The sequence below is a fragment of the Eleutherodactylus coqui genome, chromosome 1 (assembly GCF_035609145.1).
Source record: "Eleutherodactylus coqui strain aEleCoq1 chromosome 1, aEleCoq1.hap1, whole genome shotgun sequence".
Lineage (NCBI taxonomy): Eukaryota > Metazoa > Chordata > Amphibia > Anura > Eleutherodactylidae > Eleutherodactylus > Eleutherodactylus coqui.
Window position 1 is genome coordinate 217,904,515 of NC_089837.1, and position 13,730 is coordinate 217,918,244.

The window sequence follows — 13,730 nt, forward strand, 5'->3', positions numbered from 1 at the left end:
CATTGTAGTATATCGCAGTTAAGTCATCATAATGCTTTAAATGTCAAGTTAACATCTGCTAGTATACTACATCTATGTATATGTGTGTGTATATGCCTGTGTTTTGTATATATGTTAGTATGTGAATAGTATAAGCTTGCCTGTATGTATATTTATGTGTAAAATTGTGCCTGCATGCTCGTAAAATGTTATGTGTGTGTGATTGGTGTGCTGCGGGTCTGAAGGTACCTTTACATGGAGTGATAATTGCCCGCATAACCCTAGAAACAGCAAATTCTGGAAATAGTCATCCCATGTACTCGTGGCCACTCACTTGCCAACAGTTGCTTTGTCTTTACTAACCTAAAAAACAAGTGACTTTCAAACCGCGTAAACAGGTAGTTGTTCCTTTATGAACGACCGCCTGTTTACTGTGAATGGAGCGACCAGGAGCGATCTCTGGCCTCCTTTCACAGAATGACTTTCGCATCTGTGTACAAGCACAGGAGTGATAGTCATTGGGACAGCAGTCGGGAGCCTACGCACCTGACAGTCCTCCTGTGTAAAGGCACTACACCTGAATAAGCTCCCAATAAAAGCACATTTACATTAAGCAATTATCATCATGATTCACTTTTTTTTACTTTTAGTATTAACAAAGTAGAGGATCCATGACAAAACGACTACTTATCATTGGCATGAAATATTATCTGTGGCACGATTAATAAATGTAGATGCTGGTCAGTTACATTTACGCTTGACATTGCTGTCTAGCACATAGCCAGGTCCTGGTGATCAGGGACGTGGACTGTATTTCTCAAGACAAACATGATCTGTGGTGAAATAAAAGGCCCATTATGCTGGAACAGAATCTGGAAGCTATATACAGAGAAAGAAACGGAGAAAGAGAGAAGCAGAGAGAGAGAGAGGGAAGCGGCAAGAGAGAAACGGGGAGAGAGAGAAGCAGAGATAGAGAGGGAAGCGGTGAAAGAGAGAGAGAAGCAGAGAGAGAGAGAGAGAGAGAGAGGGAAGTGGCGAGAGAGAAGAGGAGAGAGAAGCAGCAAGAGAGAGATATCTGCTCCAAATACAAAGTGACACTCTGAATAATCACCAAACCAAGCAGATTTACAGGTTGACAACAACCATTCTTCCAAACGTTTTATGTTCGCGTAGCAAACATCGAATCAATCTAGTTACGATAAATACAGTGATGAGATATTAACACTAGAACTGGATATTATCTCCATAGTGTTGTTGAATACAAAGCATACTAGGAATACCAATATTACCACCATACTGTAAGTGAATATTATCTGACCCCAGACTACAAAATTAAATGCAAAGCCCAAAGTGGATACAAACCTGAACATAGATTTAGCCAAAGATATTCTATCTTTCTCTCCTGCTCCTCAGATCAGTTTGGGTATTAGAAATACATTAACAAGCTGCTTTGCATGCCTTTATTTTAGTAGTTATGACCCCAGTGTAGTTTAAGAGATAGGCATCATCTTTCCCAAGTAAACTGAAATATGCTTTAGAAATATGCCATTTAGGGCCCATTCACACGGCCGTATTTTTGTGTCATGTAAGGTCCGTGTATTCCGTTTTCTGAAGATTAACTGTGGATTTTCTGCTGTACAAAATCCACAGCAGATTTACTTCAGGTTGCTGTACCTTAATGCAATGTTCACAGTTTTTGTCAACATAATGCATGGTTTTTTTATGAATATGGCAAAACTATGAGGAGAGCACACAATTTCCAAGCAACATGCTATGTTTTCTAACACTTCAGAAGTATCTATGCATTGAGTTTAGTTTTATTACTGTATCTTTGTTAATTTGGTTCTGATACTGTATTTATGCAGTAAACGTTGTTCTGGTATTGTCTCTATACAGTAAGTTCAGTCGGGGTACTATGTATTAAGCTTGGTTTCGGTATTATATGTATGCAGTAGGCCTCATTTTGTAATGTATTGATATAGTAGATTTGGTTCTGGTATTGGATATGTGTTGTAAGCTTGGTTCTAGTATATCCATGTAGTAAGCTTGGTTCTGGTATGTATGCAGTAGCAGACATAGTATCTATCTATGTAGGAAGCTTGATTCTAGGATCGTATCCATGTAACAAGGTTGGTTCTAGTACTATATCTACGCACTAAACTTGATTCTGGTACCACATCTATGCACTAATCTTGGTTCTGGTATTGTATCTGTGTAGTAAGCTTGGTTTTGGTACTGTAGCAATTCCTTTGAGTATGATTATGGCCAAGGCAAATGATGAAAGCTAGTGATCCACCATTGCTAGGTCCTGCCTCTACCATCTGGACAATTGAATAGACTGTGATTGCTCAAAGAACTGGATGTGCATTCATGCAATAAATTTGTGAATTATAACCACATCCAACTCTTTGCTAGCATCCATGGTCCTGTCATGTGTCACATTATGCATATCCTGACTCTCTCTCCCCCGTCTCCACCTTTGGCATCTCAGTAAGCTCTGTAGTGCCAAGGAGAAGGAGTCAGAGTACACACTGTGTTTCACTATGTGCTGTATCACTATTAAATTCCTAACCACTCCCTTTAGACCCTACCAAGTCTTAACTCAGGTCTGGATGATGGTTCTCATCTTCCTCTCCCTAGAAGCTAGGACTGGAAGTACTGGTAGTAAAGCTATTTTAGTTTTCAGCTCTTTTGTGAAACCCCATTAGTTTTTTTGAGACTGTACCGCCTGACTGCCAATACCATCCAGCAGATTCAAGTTCTTTATCCTATGCGCCAATATTCTGGATTTACTGTATGTGGGTCATTTCTTAGTTGACTACTGCAAGATTATTTCTGTCCAGCTATAGCGGGAGCATTTTTCACTTAGAGCCTGCACTGTATGACCCTAGGAATGCCCCTGGCTGCTAGTTCTGCAATGAAGTTTTTTAAGAGATCTAGTAATGCAACTGAAAATTACAGGGCTGGCAGCCATGAAGAGATTTTGTACTCAGTGGGCCAAGCTGAACTTTTTGCAGTAGGGCTCATGGGCCTTTAACTACGTCCTGGCTATAATGCTACAGATATGGGCTCAAGTATGAGATCAAGTTGAATGAGGCCATCTTACAGTACCCATAAAAGTTTTTGACACCCTACTATATGTCCATATGCCTCTAGTTTCAAACTAAGGCATATAGTGTTTTTTCTGTTTGGATCCATCAAAAAAAAAAAACGTGGCATTACTTACTGCTCTATGAAGGCACCATATATGGAACTGTTGGGACTCCAAATGTCTATGTACTGTGTATACCATTCGGCCTAATGACTCATTCACATGACAGTATCCATATAACGCTGCAAGAATCCTGCAGTGTTTTACTTGTCTGTGTGAGCCAGCAGAGACCGTGTATGGCTGCGAGTGTACTGCACATGCCCACACATCCCACACACACGGTCATGCGCAGTGTGACTTTGTCTTCTCTTTTTTAAAATTCCAAACACTCTGTTTCATAGCAGGGTTGCATACTCAATGTATTGCGTATGGACAGTGTTGCATAAGCCACCATACAAAAGTATATCCTGCGTGGTACGTCAAGAAATAGAGCATGATGCCATCTTGTTCTCGTGCTTACCTACATGCGTTATTTACACACTAATGTTAACGGATCAATGAAAGTCCATTTACTCACGCGGCTGACCACCATGGCTGTAATACGTGCCAAAATCACGGTCATGTGAATGAGCCCTTAGAATAATTTGTTCATGTTTGTAAATCTAGATTCTATATTTGTTATGTTATGTTTAAAAATAGATTTTCATGTATAACAAAAAACTACTAGGATAATACTTTCTAAACTATTGTTCTTTGAAGGTGATCTTCAATGGACTATTTTTGAAGATAACTCTGCAAGTTAATGAGAAGTTTAATGAGTTATAAAATCTGCTACCTACAGTATAATACATCTAGAACAATTTATGCATCAGGCTGATTTTACATTGGTTTATTAGAAGATGATACAGTGCAGCAACATTATTGTGACTGCCACTATTTTATTATTTAATAAAGGGAATCATGTAACAGTTGGTGGCATTCCTCTTTGGGCCTACTGTCTGAACAAACATGTGTTTTGTACAAGCAAATGCTTTATTTCTCAATCTGTTTCTTTCAAGTCATCAATGCTGAACTTGTTCTGCACCCATATCTCTGAGAGCTTGTGGTACGTTAATGTATTCTCTATCATCTAATTTTTATACAACCTGCAGACATATATGACAAAGCTGTAAAGCTCAATGAAACACTGGGTATACAAAGCAAAACACAGGACAAAAGTTTCCAGGAGCTACAGAAGGATGTTGACAAGATGATGGCTGAGCTCAGGAGAAGAATATTCAAGAACCAGGACATAGCAGCTGCAGATGAGCTAAGGTAAGTGGAATAATTAAGAAAACATTCGCACCGTAAGTTTTTGTTTTTTTCCCCCTGTGGTGTGTCATTAAACTTACAGATTTCTTATTAGGTATACGTTACATCTCCTGCAGACGACCGTATTTGGAATTTTTATCACCTAGATTCCCAATATGGTGGTAGAACATTTACATGTGGCTATACATACCACCATGTAGGATTGGGGAAGTATACAGAGAATAGTTCGCATTAAAAGTAAATTGTGACATACAGTTGTTTTGTTTCAAATACTAATAATATTGTAATGAATGTAGATCCCTTTGTAAAGATTTATTTTTATTTGGACATCGAGAGAGTTTTAAATATGTGTTGAAAAAGCTTAATCAAATCCAATGTAGAAGGTTGGGTAGATTTCTCGGGTACATTATCTGTTTCTGTTGTGCGGTGTTTAGTCATTAATCTCCAAAAGAAAATGTAAAATTTTCAAACCTTCCCAAGAGCTGAATACATTTAAGTTAAGCTGATTATGGAGAAGAGAGCTTTTTTTTCCTAAATGTACTGGAGGACTGGTGAAATGATTCATAACAAATGTATTTTGAATTTTTGTTTTTAAGAAATGTACATACAATATCAGACATTTGTGATATGCTAACCTGTACATTTATAGAACTGGGGATATGAAGGCTACAATGCTATCCTAGATTAATATTTATGTCTAGAGGCCATTTTGAATTGATATAGATGTCACAAATCTTAACTGAGCTGTTGTGGACCGCTACGGATTTGGTTTTGTGCTAAACCCAAGACCAGAATCTAAGGGATTCCAAGATGTTTTCCCTTAAATCCTTAGAGGAGAGCCAGACTTTATCTCCACGCACATGTTGAAGAGGAGACTTGTGCTTTTTGTTTGCATTCCCTTAAAAACGGGAAATGGCTTTATTTGAGGTATCTTTAGCGTTTAGTGAGATGTGAATGAAGTCCTAGAGCCTCCAATGGCATGGGAAAAGAAAGAAGTACTTTGGGATAATGTCTATACACCAAGAAAAAGGCTAAAAACCTGAGTTGACTCACCTGTGGGATTATTATAGGTGAACTCTGACCATTGTGCTGCTGGGGGTTGACAACATTTTTAAGAAACATTTTCAATACCTGATTAGTGCATTCCACTTGGCCATTGGACTGTGTATGATAAGCTAAAGAGAAATTAATCTTGACCCCTAATAATTTCAGAGTGCTTGCCATAATTTAGAAGAAAATGGAACTCTTATTTTAGATATGATGTGTATGGGGAACCCATGAAGATGAAAAATATGAAAGAGAAACAGAGAAGACAAATGTGTGTTACATAAGGGAGGACAGTAGGCTAATACCCAGACAACCATGCAAAGGGAGGAAATTTTCAATGATGTCCACTGAGATATGAGTCAAAAGACAGTCTGAAGTAACTAAAGTGAGCAGAAAGCTAACAGGTCTTGGGTATGAACTTTTGTTTTAAGTACAAGAGAGAAAAGCTTTAACAGGGTCACAGGAATTTGATACTAGGAGGCTACTGATTGATGTATGAAATTTTCAGCAGGTCTAGAGTCTAGGGAAGCCTTAACTTGGTTCAAAAGGTATCGAGGGAGATGAGTATTGTGATCTTGTCCAAGAAATAGTGCAATTAGACGCACTTCCAATAGACCATAACTTGGGAAGTAGGGGCTATGTACCGCTCAATAGAAGGATTTGACTCCCCCATTCACAGAATCTTGATCCAAAAATGAGTCATTTGCAGTATAGGCGGTGCAAAACAAACTGCATCAGGACTGATGCAGCTTTATGGTATGAAGAAGTATTCTGATCTTGTAACAAAACATTTTTGCCTCAGGTAGCCTCTCCCACTTGTGGTAGGTACTCGAGTCTACTGGCTTCAAAGGACAATCTCTTAGGTAAAGGCAAAAATTGTTTATATGCCTATATTGACTCTCCTAAACAGAGGGTTTGATTCTTTCCACCTGCATAGGTTCATTTTGTGAGAAAGATATGGGATTTTGTGAAGGTCTTTGAAACACAGAAGCAAGTCTTGGCACTCAACAGACTCTTTTAGACTCCAGACATTTCTTATGGAATCTGGTGGCAATCTGATTAGTAAAAGACACATCCTTAATTTGGCCTGCCAAGCTTTCACAGATTGTGTTAACTAGCGCTGCATTATTCCACTTAAGTTCAAGGCTTGGATCCGGAACTGAACAGCATATTTGCACATTGTAGAGGTTTCTTGTAGAATGTGAAGCAAGAAAGAAGCTTCTGAAGAGGCACAATTCAGTCCTTTTAATACTATTCTGAAAGTAGTTATGACATGTTTTAGATTTCATGTCACCAGATAATTTGATTCCCAAAGAGGGAAGACCCATGTCAGAGCTTTGCTGGTTTACAAAGAAATGATGAATCCCACTTTAGCTCCATGAGATTAGAAAATATAAGCCTGTACCTAAAAAATGAACGGTGTACTGATTAAAGAAACCTCCGAAGGCATTTGGAATTCCATCACCGCATTTAGGCATTAATACATTGTGTTCCAGACTACTGAGAGTCAGTTGAGGAGGCAAGAACTGAACTGAAGGAGGTGCATTTGCTGCAGAGGAAGGAGCCAATGTATCCAGATGAAATGGGATGCTTTTTTAAAATATATATATATATTCTTTATTTTTCCATTATGGTAAAAGGGAAGGGTTACAACAGAAGTAAGGGGAAATCAAAGGATAATCACTAGAGATGAGCGAACGTACTCGTTACGAGTACTTACGCACCCGAGCACCGCCATTTTCGAGTACAGCGGTACTCGCGCGTAAAGATTCGGGGGGCGCCGTGGCGGCACGGGGGGTAGCAGTGGGGAGTGGGGGGGGGAGGGAGAGAGAGAGGGCTCCCCCCTGTTCCCCGCTGCTCCCCCCCGCACCGCCGCGCCTCTCCCCGCCCCCCGGCGCCCCCCGAATCTTTACGCCCAAGTACTGAAGTACTCAAAAATGGCGGTACTCGGGTGCGTAAGTACTCATTACGAGTACGTTCGCTCATCTCTAATAATCACATTGTAAAACAAAAAACAGTGACAGCTCTGTTGAGGGTGCAATGAAAAACATCAGATGCAACAAGATACATATGCAGAGAAATAGACGCTGATACAGTGCAATAAAATGGGGAAATAAAAAAAGACTCAATAATTAGGAGGTATCAATGAGTTGTGGAGTTGGACCAGAATCTCTGTGAGTGTAGGGGAACAAGAGGTTCCAAATTTTTCTAAGTCTCCTTCTTGCCTAGCTCTGACCCTCTCAAAGGAGCCGATGGTGTTCACCTCATTATGCCATTCCAGAATGGAGGGAGCTGTACTGTCTCTCTAGTGTCTGGGAATTAGGATCTTAGCCGCATTTATGAAGAATGGGAGAGTAGACTTATGCTTAATTGTGAGGCCTAGGACATCCATGTTTAGGAGGACGGTCTCGGGTGTAAGGGCAATAACATATGACAGAGGTACAACAGTGAGGCTAATGACTTGAGCAAACTGTCCCAAGGATTACCGAAGCTGATGTGAAAGCACTGGGATTTGGCTTTGGGCTAAACCGAGGTGCAGAGTCTAAGGGATTTCCAGGCATTGACTCTCAAACCCCTATACAGAAATCAGGACTTCACAGCACGGAATTCCCAGGTTGCTAACCCAGAAATCGTTTCCATTCGCAACAGCTGGTGTAAAACTGAGCAGATGACGCAAGGCACAGTACCAAGTCAGCAAGCAGAAGTTGTAGTCATACATGCAAACCTCAGGATTACGTTCACTATGAAAGACAGGCTGTGGTTGGCAGAGTTCTTACATAATGGTAGACAACCAAAGAGTCAGATGGGTAAACATGGTTAAAAGACAAGCCAGGTCCAATGCAAAATTATGGAATACATGAACACCTTTACGTCATTGACTTTATTGCTCCAATACAAATATCAATAGATAGCGCTCCAGTGGGGAGGGATGGCAATGAAATTTGGAGATAATAAAATAAATTTTAGACTCAACCCGACGTAACCGGACCCCCTTTTGGGTCTCAGTACGTCAAAGCATCCAAGTGCGCAAGATACACAATCAAGCGAATAGATGCTCCAGTAGATTTAGTCGGCTGGGTATCTTATAGAATGCACTGGTCCTATCGACATCCCATCAGGAGAGCGTCATGGACTTGCTCTAGGCATATATATACCGGCAGGCGAAAAGGACTGTATCAGCGAAAAAAATCCAGCGCTCCAGTGATAATAACTAATAGATCAATAGATTTACTTCGCAGGGGTACCTTGTCCTCAGCACCCCCCAATCCCAGAAGGCATGTAGTTGAACCAAAGCTGCAGGAGATGCTCCAATTTCGCAATAATAGATATTTATTACACAAAGTAACGTAAATTTACATGTGTGGAGGAAACTGCAACAGAGGAACCCAGAGAGCAGTAGTGGCGAGATAAACACTGGGAACATAGGATATACCCCAATGCCAAGGTCCAGCCAGGGGAACAGAGAAGCCTGGCACAGAAGCCCCAAGGTAAGGGCTTCTGCCCTTACCTTGCCAAAGAATGCCAAATAATTAGATTGGGAAAAACCTTATCATATTCATTTCATAGATTGCATTTTACTAGTGACCAATATCAAAAAAGCCCTACAACATAACATAACTACTCTAAACAGAATGAAGTAATATATCTTTGCAAAGGAAACTGCTTGAAATATCACACAACGTGTGATACTGCAAATCAGGATGTCTACTACAAACAGTATATGGATTTTGGTAAAAGATGCAGATCTACTATACTATTAACATCGCCTCATGTTTATCTACTATTTTCATTGCAGGGCAGCAGAAGGTCTTCTCAATAGACTAAAGAAGCTATTTCAGGATCCTCATAACAAAACTAATGACTTAAATCTTGAGGTAAAGGGCAAGTTAAGTAACTTTCAAGACAAACTAGATGATGTCATGGACATGCTACGGGAAGCCCGTGGGAAAATAAAAGAATCCAACCAAATCTCAGCCATCAATGCACACAATATGACTGCTCTGGAGGTAATTATCTATGTTAATATTGGCAAACAAAATGTTCTCATTAATATTTTATGCAGAAGGAAATTCATTTCACAGTAGTTTTTAGATAATGTACAAATAGGTAACGGTTGAGTGCAGACTGTCTTACATACTTACAGTTCTACACGACTATGCCCAATTACTTTTTGCTGATTTTGCATCCACAGATATACAAGCTGGTGTGTGTTATAGAACTAATTACACACAATCAGCAGTGGTTATTAGCTGTCACAAATACTCTTCCTAAACTGCATGCTCTCAATTTATTTTAATTGCAAATCCTCATTATGCTGTACATTAAGGAATATCTAACTGGTTGGCTTGGTGCAGATTTATCTTCTGTAAAGATGAATCCTCAAAGGCTTTGCAAAGATATGCAGATATTTCTGGCGAGGACTTTTTGGGATTAGACAGAAATATTCACTATTATACAACCGAAAATGTTTCATCTTGACAATAATAACTGTGTAAATAGGTGAAATCACAGAAACGTTCTGGACAAGTCACAATTATCATATTGATTATTATACAGGAAAGTGCTTATACTTCATCTTAAATGATCCAGAAAAATTCTTATGTTTCATGATTAATCATTTGTCTAGAAGTGAACGTTATGGAAATTAATGACAAGACCCCTTGGTTAATATACAATTTCGATGAGCACCACAATTGAAATTGCTGGTAAGAGTTGTAAGGTACTGAGGGGCGTAGTGGTGGACGGTCGCTACGTCGCCTGTCGGTTCTGGTACTATGCATAAGGGGACTGGAGGAAGGTTATGTCCCGCTCTCAGAGACGTAAGAAACCAGGAGCGTAATGTGCTCTCCAGCAAGCAGTTGCTGGAGATCTGTTCTTTAAAAATATCTGGGCCTGTTTTTTTTGGAATGGATGGCAGGTTGGTAGTGGGGCCATCTAAAATCTGTAGTGGATTTAAAAACAGAATGGAAGAGATCTTAACAAATCTCATGGACATGTAGCAGAGTGTAGAATTTGGTGTGGATATACATGCCTCCATTCATAGCAAATGGGCAATCATTCATGGATTAATGACTGCCAGTTTACATGGGCCGATTGTCCTTCAGTTTATATGCCTTCAGAAACTGGATAACAATAGATGACCAAACAAGTTATCCTTCACCGTTATATTGATGGCATCATTTACACTGAATGAGTATTAATTAGATTTCTATGATCCAACTACCATATTTCCCTGAGAATAAGACCCTGTCTTGTATTAATTTTTGCCCCAAAAGAGGTACTAGGTCTTATTTTTGGTGAGTTCCGATTATATTTACCTAGCAGGCTTGGTCCAGGTCCCTCCCGCTGCTCTCGGCAGCTCCGTCTCACTTCCCGCAGTCCTCGGACCCTTGTACAACATCACTTCCTGGTTACCTGGATTCATAAATCCCACCTCCAGGAAGGGATGGCTGTGATTGGTTCTTCGACTGCTGCTCAGCCAATCAATGCAGTGCTGGATGAACCAATGTGATGGCTGTGATTGGTTTATCCAGCGCTGCATTGATTTTCCAAGATATGTGGTCTAGAGTCTTTGGGGTGTCGCACAATGATGGAAATCTCTGCATCTTATTTGCAGTGATGCGACATTTTGCAAAATATCCCTGTCAGCTGGCTGCGAAGTACAGATCAGCCATAATTTCCAAATTACAGTTTTTCTTGGTCTGGAGCGAACGGCCTTTGTTAACTTTGGCTCCAAAAGTTATCAGGTCTGGTTATAGCTAGCTGGACCAGTGGGGGGAGAATTTATTGGCTGGTAAAGGGCCAATTTCTGTGGTTATCTTCTAAAATAAACATTTGCTAGCTCTGGCTTCAGAGGGGCTGAAGGACATCAGAGACCCCCTGGGGGATGTGACAGGCTCTTTGAAGCCTGCTGCTTCAAAGCTTTTTTACAGCACTCAGCTTTCCTGTATTCTGAAAAGCATTTACTCTCCTACCTACAAACTATACAAAACAACGGACAGGCTACAGCATCCACATCACAATATATATCTATCAATCTCATATAAATAGCTATCTCTCTGGAATCTACCTAACTGTCTAATATATATCTATCATCTCATCTAGTAAGGCCAAATTCAGTGGAAAGATGTCACTCCACTTTACTAGTGTCCAAAACATCAGCTGATTGATACTAGACAGCTGGGGGGACACTTTATTCATCTCTTTATATTACATACCTCAGATGTTGCCAAGGGATTAAGTCTGTCTGCAGTTTCTTTTTTACTGCAGAGCCAGGCAGGCTGCAGCTTATACTGAACAGTGTGAGATTTCAGAAGCAGGAGCAACAGGGGAGGAGGTACACTGAAATGAGCTTGCAAATTAGGCTCTAGTTGGGTGGAAACTGAGTTTACATAATGAATACAGTGGACTCATAATGAGTCATTACACAGCCATTCTGTCAATTATTTTCAAAGTAAGTTAATCTGCCTCATCAAGTCTAAGAGATTTATTGAATAAAATGCAGTTTGTATTGTGAAATCTGATGACAGATTTTCTCTAAAGTACACTATGTTGACAAAGTATTGAGACAACCACCAATCCTGTACTGTCTGGTTAAGGAGATATGCAAATCGGATTTGTGAGTGTTAGGTTCAAAGGAAAATATCTCACAGCCATATCCCAGTACAGAAACCATCAGAATGCCACCATAGAGTTGACAAACTGCCAATGGGGTATGGTGGTTGGATGCCACCTGAACAACCAATCAGTATGATACATCACAACATTTTTGGACCTTCAAAAGACAACTTTTGGCAATACTGTTTAGAAATGGAAAACACCTGGTGTGTGTGCAGTGCAGCCAAGTTCGGGAACACCTTGTAAAGTGACAAGACGTGGACAACGAAGCCTTGTAGAAGCCGTGAAGGCATCGCACATATAGTATGCCAGCATAGTCACTCAGGAGGTCTTACGGGCAATTGAATTGAAACATCCACTAGCACCAGAATTATCTGTAAGGATCTTCATGTAAAGGGTTACATGAATGAACAGCTGCACACAACTCCAACATCACAGCAGTGAATGCACAGAGGAACCTGTGGTAGTGCTTGGAGCATTGTTTTTGGACTGTAAGTGAGTGGAAGCAAGTGTTGTGGACAGCTAAATGACAGTACACTAACTTTCAATTGGATGGCTGCACTTGGATGTAGCGGTAGTCCGACGAGCAGTTTCTATGAAACTGCATCATACCAGCAGTGAAGTTCTGTTATGGTGTGGTGGTGGTTGTGCTGGGAATTACTAGGAACATTGGCTATAGTGAAGTCTACCTTCAAAGTCACTTGGTACAGAGACATGTACCAACACGAGCTAGCACCATGTCATACAGCACACAGTGTTGAGGCTAAGTGTGAGAGGCAGAAGGTCTGTAAACTTCAATGGCCAACCCAAACTCCGATTCTCAATCCTATCGAGAATCTTTAAGACAAACTAGAATACTGTATCCTTGCACTCCCATCATCCCCCACATCACTATTTCTACTGAGAGAATGGAGGCATATCCCTCCATATATCTACGGGAATTTGGTGTAAAGAATGCCTAGGAGGGCTCCTGCTGTCATTGAGGCCAAAGGTGGCCCAACACCACATTGAAAAATGTAATTTCATCACCTTCTATGTATGTCCTAATGCTCTTGTCAACATAGTATAAATGTTCAGTTTTAAGTTCAGTTTAAAGTAGTTAAAAGTTTATATAAAATATAATCTACCAAAAAAGTTGAATAATTTTCTAAATACATCTCATTATTGATCTTGTGAGATAAAGTGTCTGCTTTTGCTACATCAAATACTGTACAGCACCAGGTGTAAAAGTGACATCTTCCCAAAATCAGAGTGGTAACTTGACATTTCTGGGCCTCAATGAAAAATCTGTAATAGGGCCCCCAACTATCACGCACTATTTACAATACTGTTCTCCTTTTGGGCGCCCACAGGATTTAGGGTCTGGGTGTGACCACATCCTCTGTACCCCTTCCCATAGTTACACCCATGTCCAGAATACAAATGACCTTTTAAAAATTACAGTATCAATTTTTGGGCCAAATCCTATATGTAATTATAAAGTATGGCTCTAAGATGAAGATATGCTGTATTTTACAACAGATATCTTGCTTTATGGACCATTTTTAGAATATTATATCAGATAGGATACTTTTTCCCATTATTCATCCTATGGGCAATGCATCTTTTTCATTTTCTTTTATGTTTCAGTTGCAGTTTTCTGGGACACTTAGACTTTGACGACGTGAAGATCAACCATTCTAGA

General features: G+C 40.1%; 1 protein-coding gene across 7 annotated transcripts in view; it reads left to right on the forward strand.

Moving 5' to 3' along the window:
- Positions 1–13,730, forward strand: part of LAMA2 (laminin subunit alpha 2) — an 834,596-nt gene that overhangs the window by 636,069 nt on the left and 184,797 nt on the right. For all 7 annotated transcript variants that reach the window (XM_066605535.1, XM_066605537.1, XM_066605536.1 and 4 more), the window contains 2 exons: positions 4,222–4,384; positions 9,225–9,435. In XM_066605535.1, the coding sequence (XP_066461632.1) occupies positions 4,222–4,384; positions 9,225–9,435 (374 nt within the window). The remainder of the gene's footprint in view (positions 1–4,221; positions 4,385–9,224; positions 9,436–13,730) is intronic.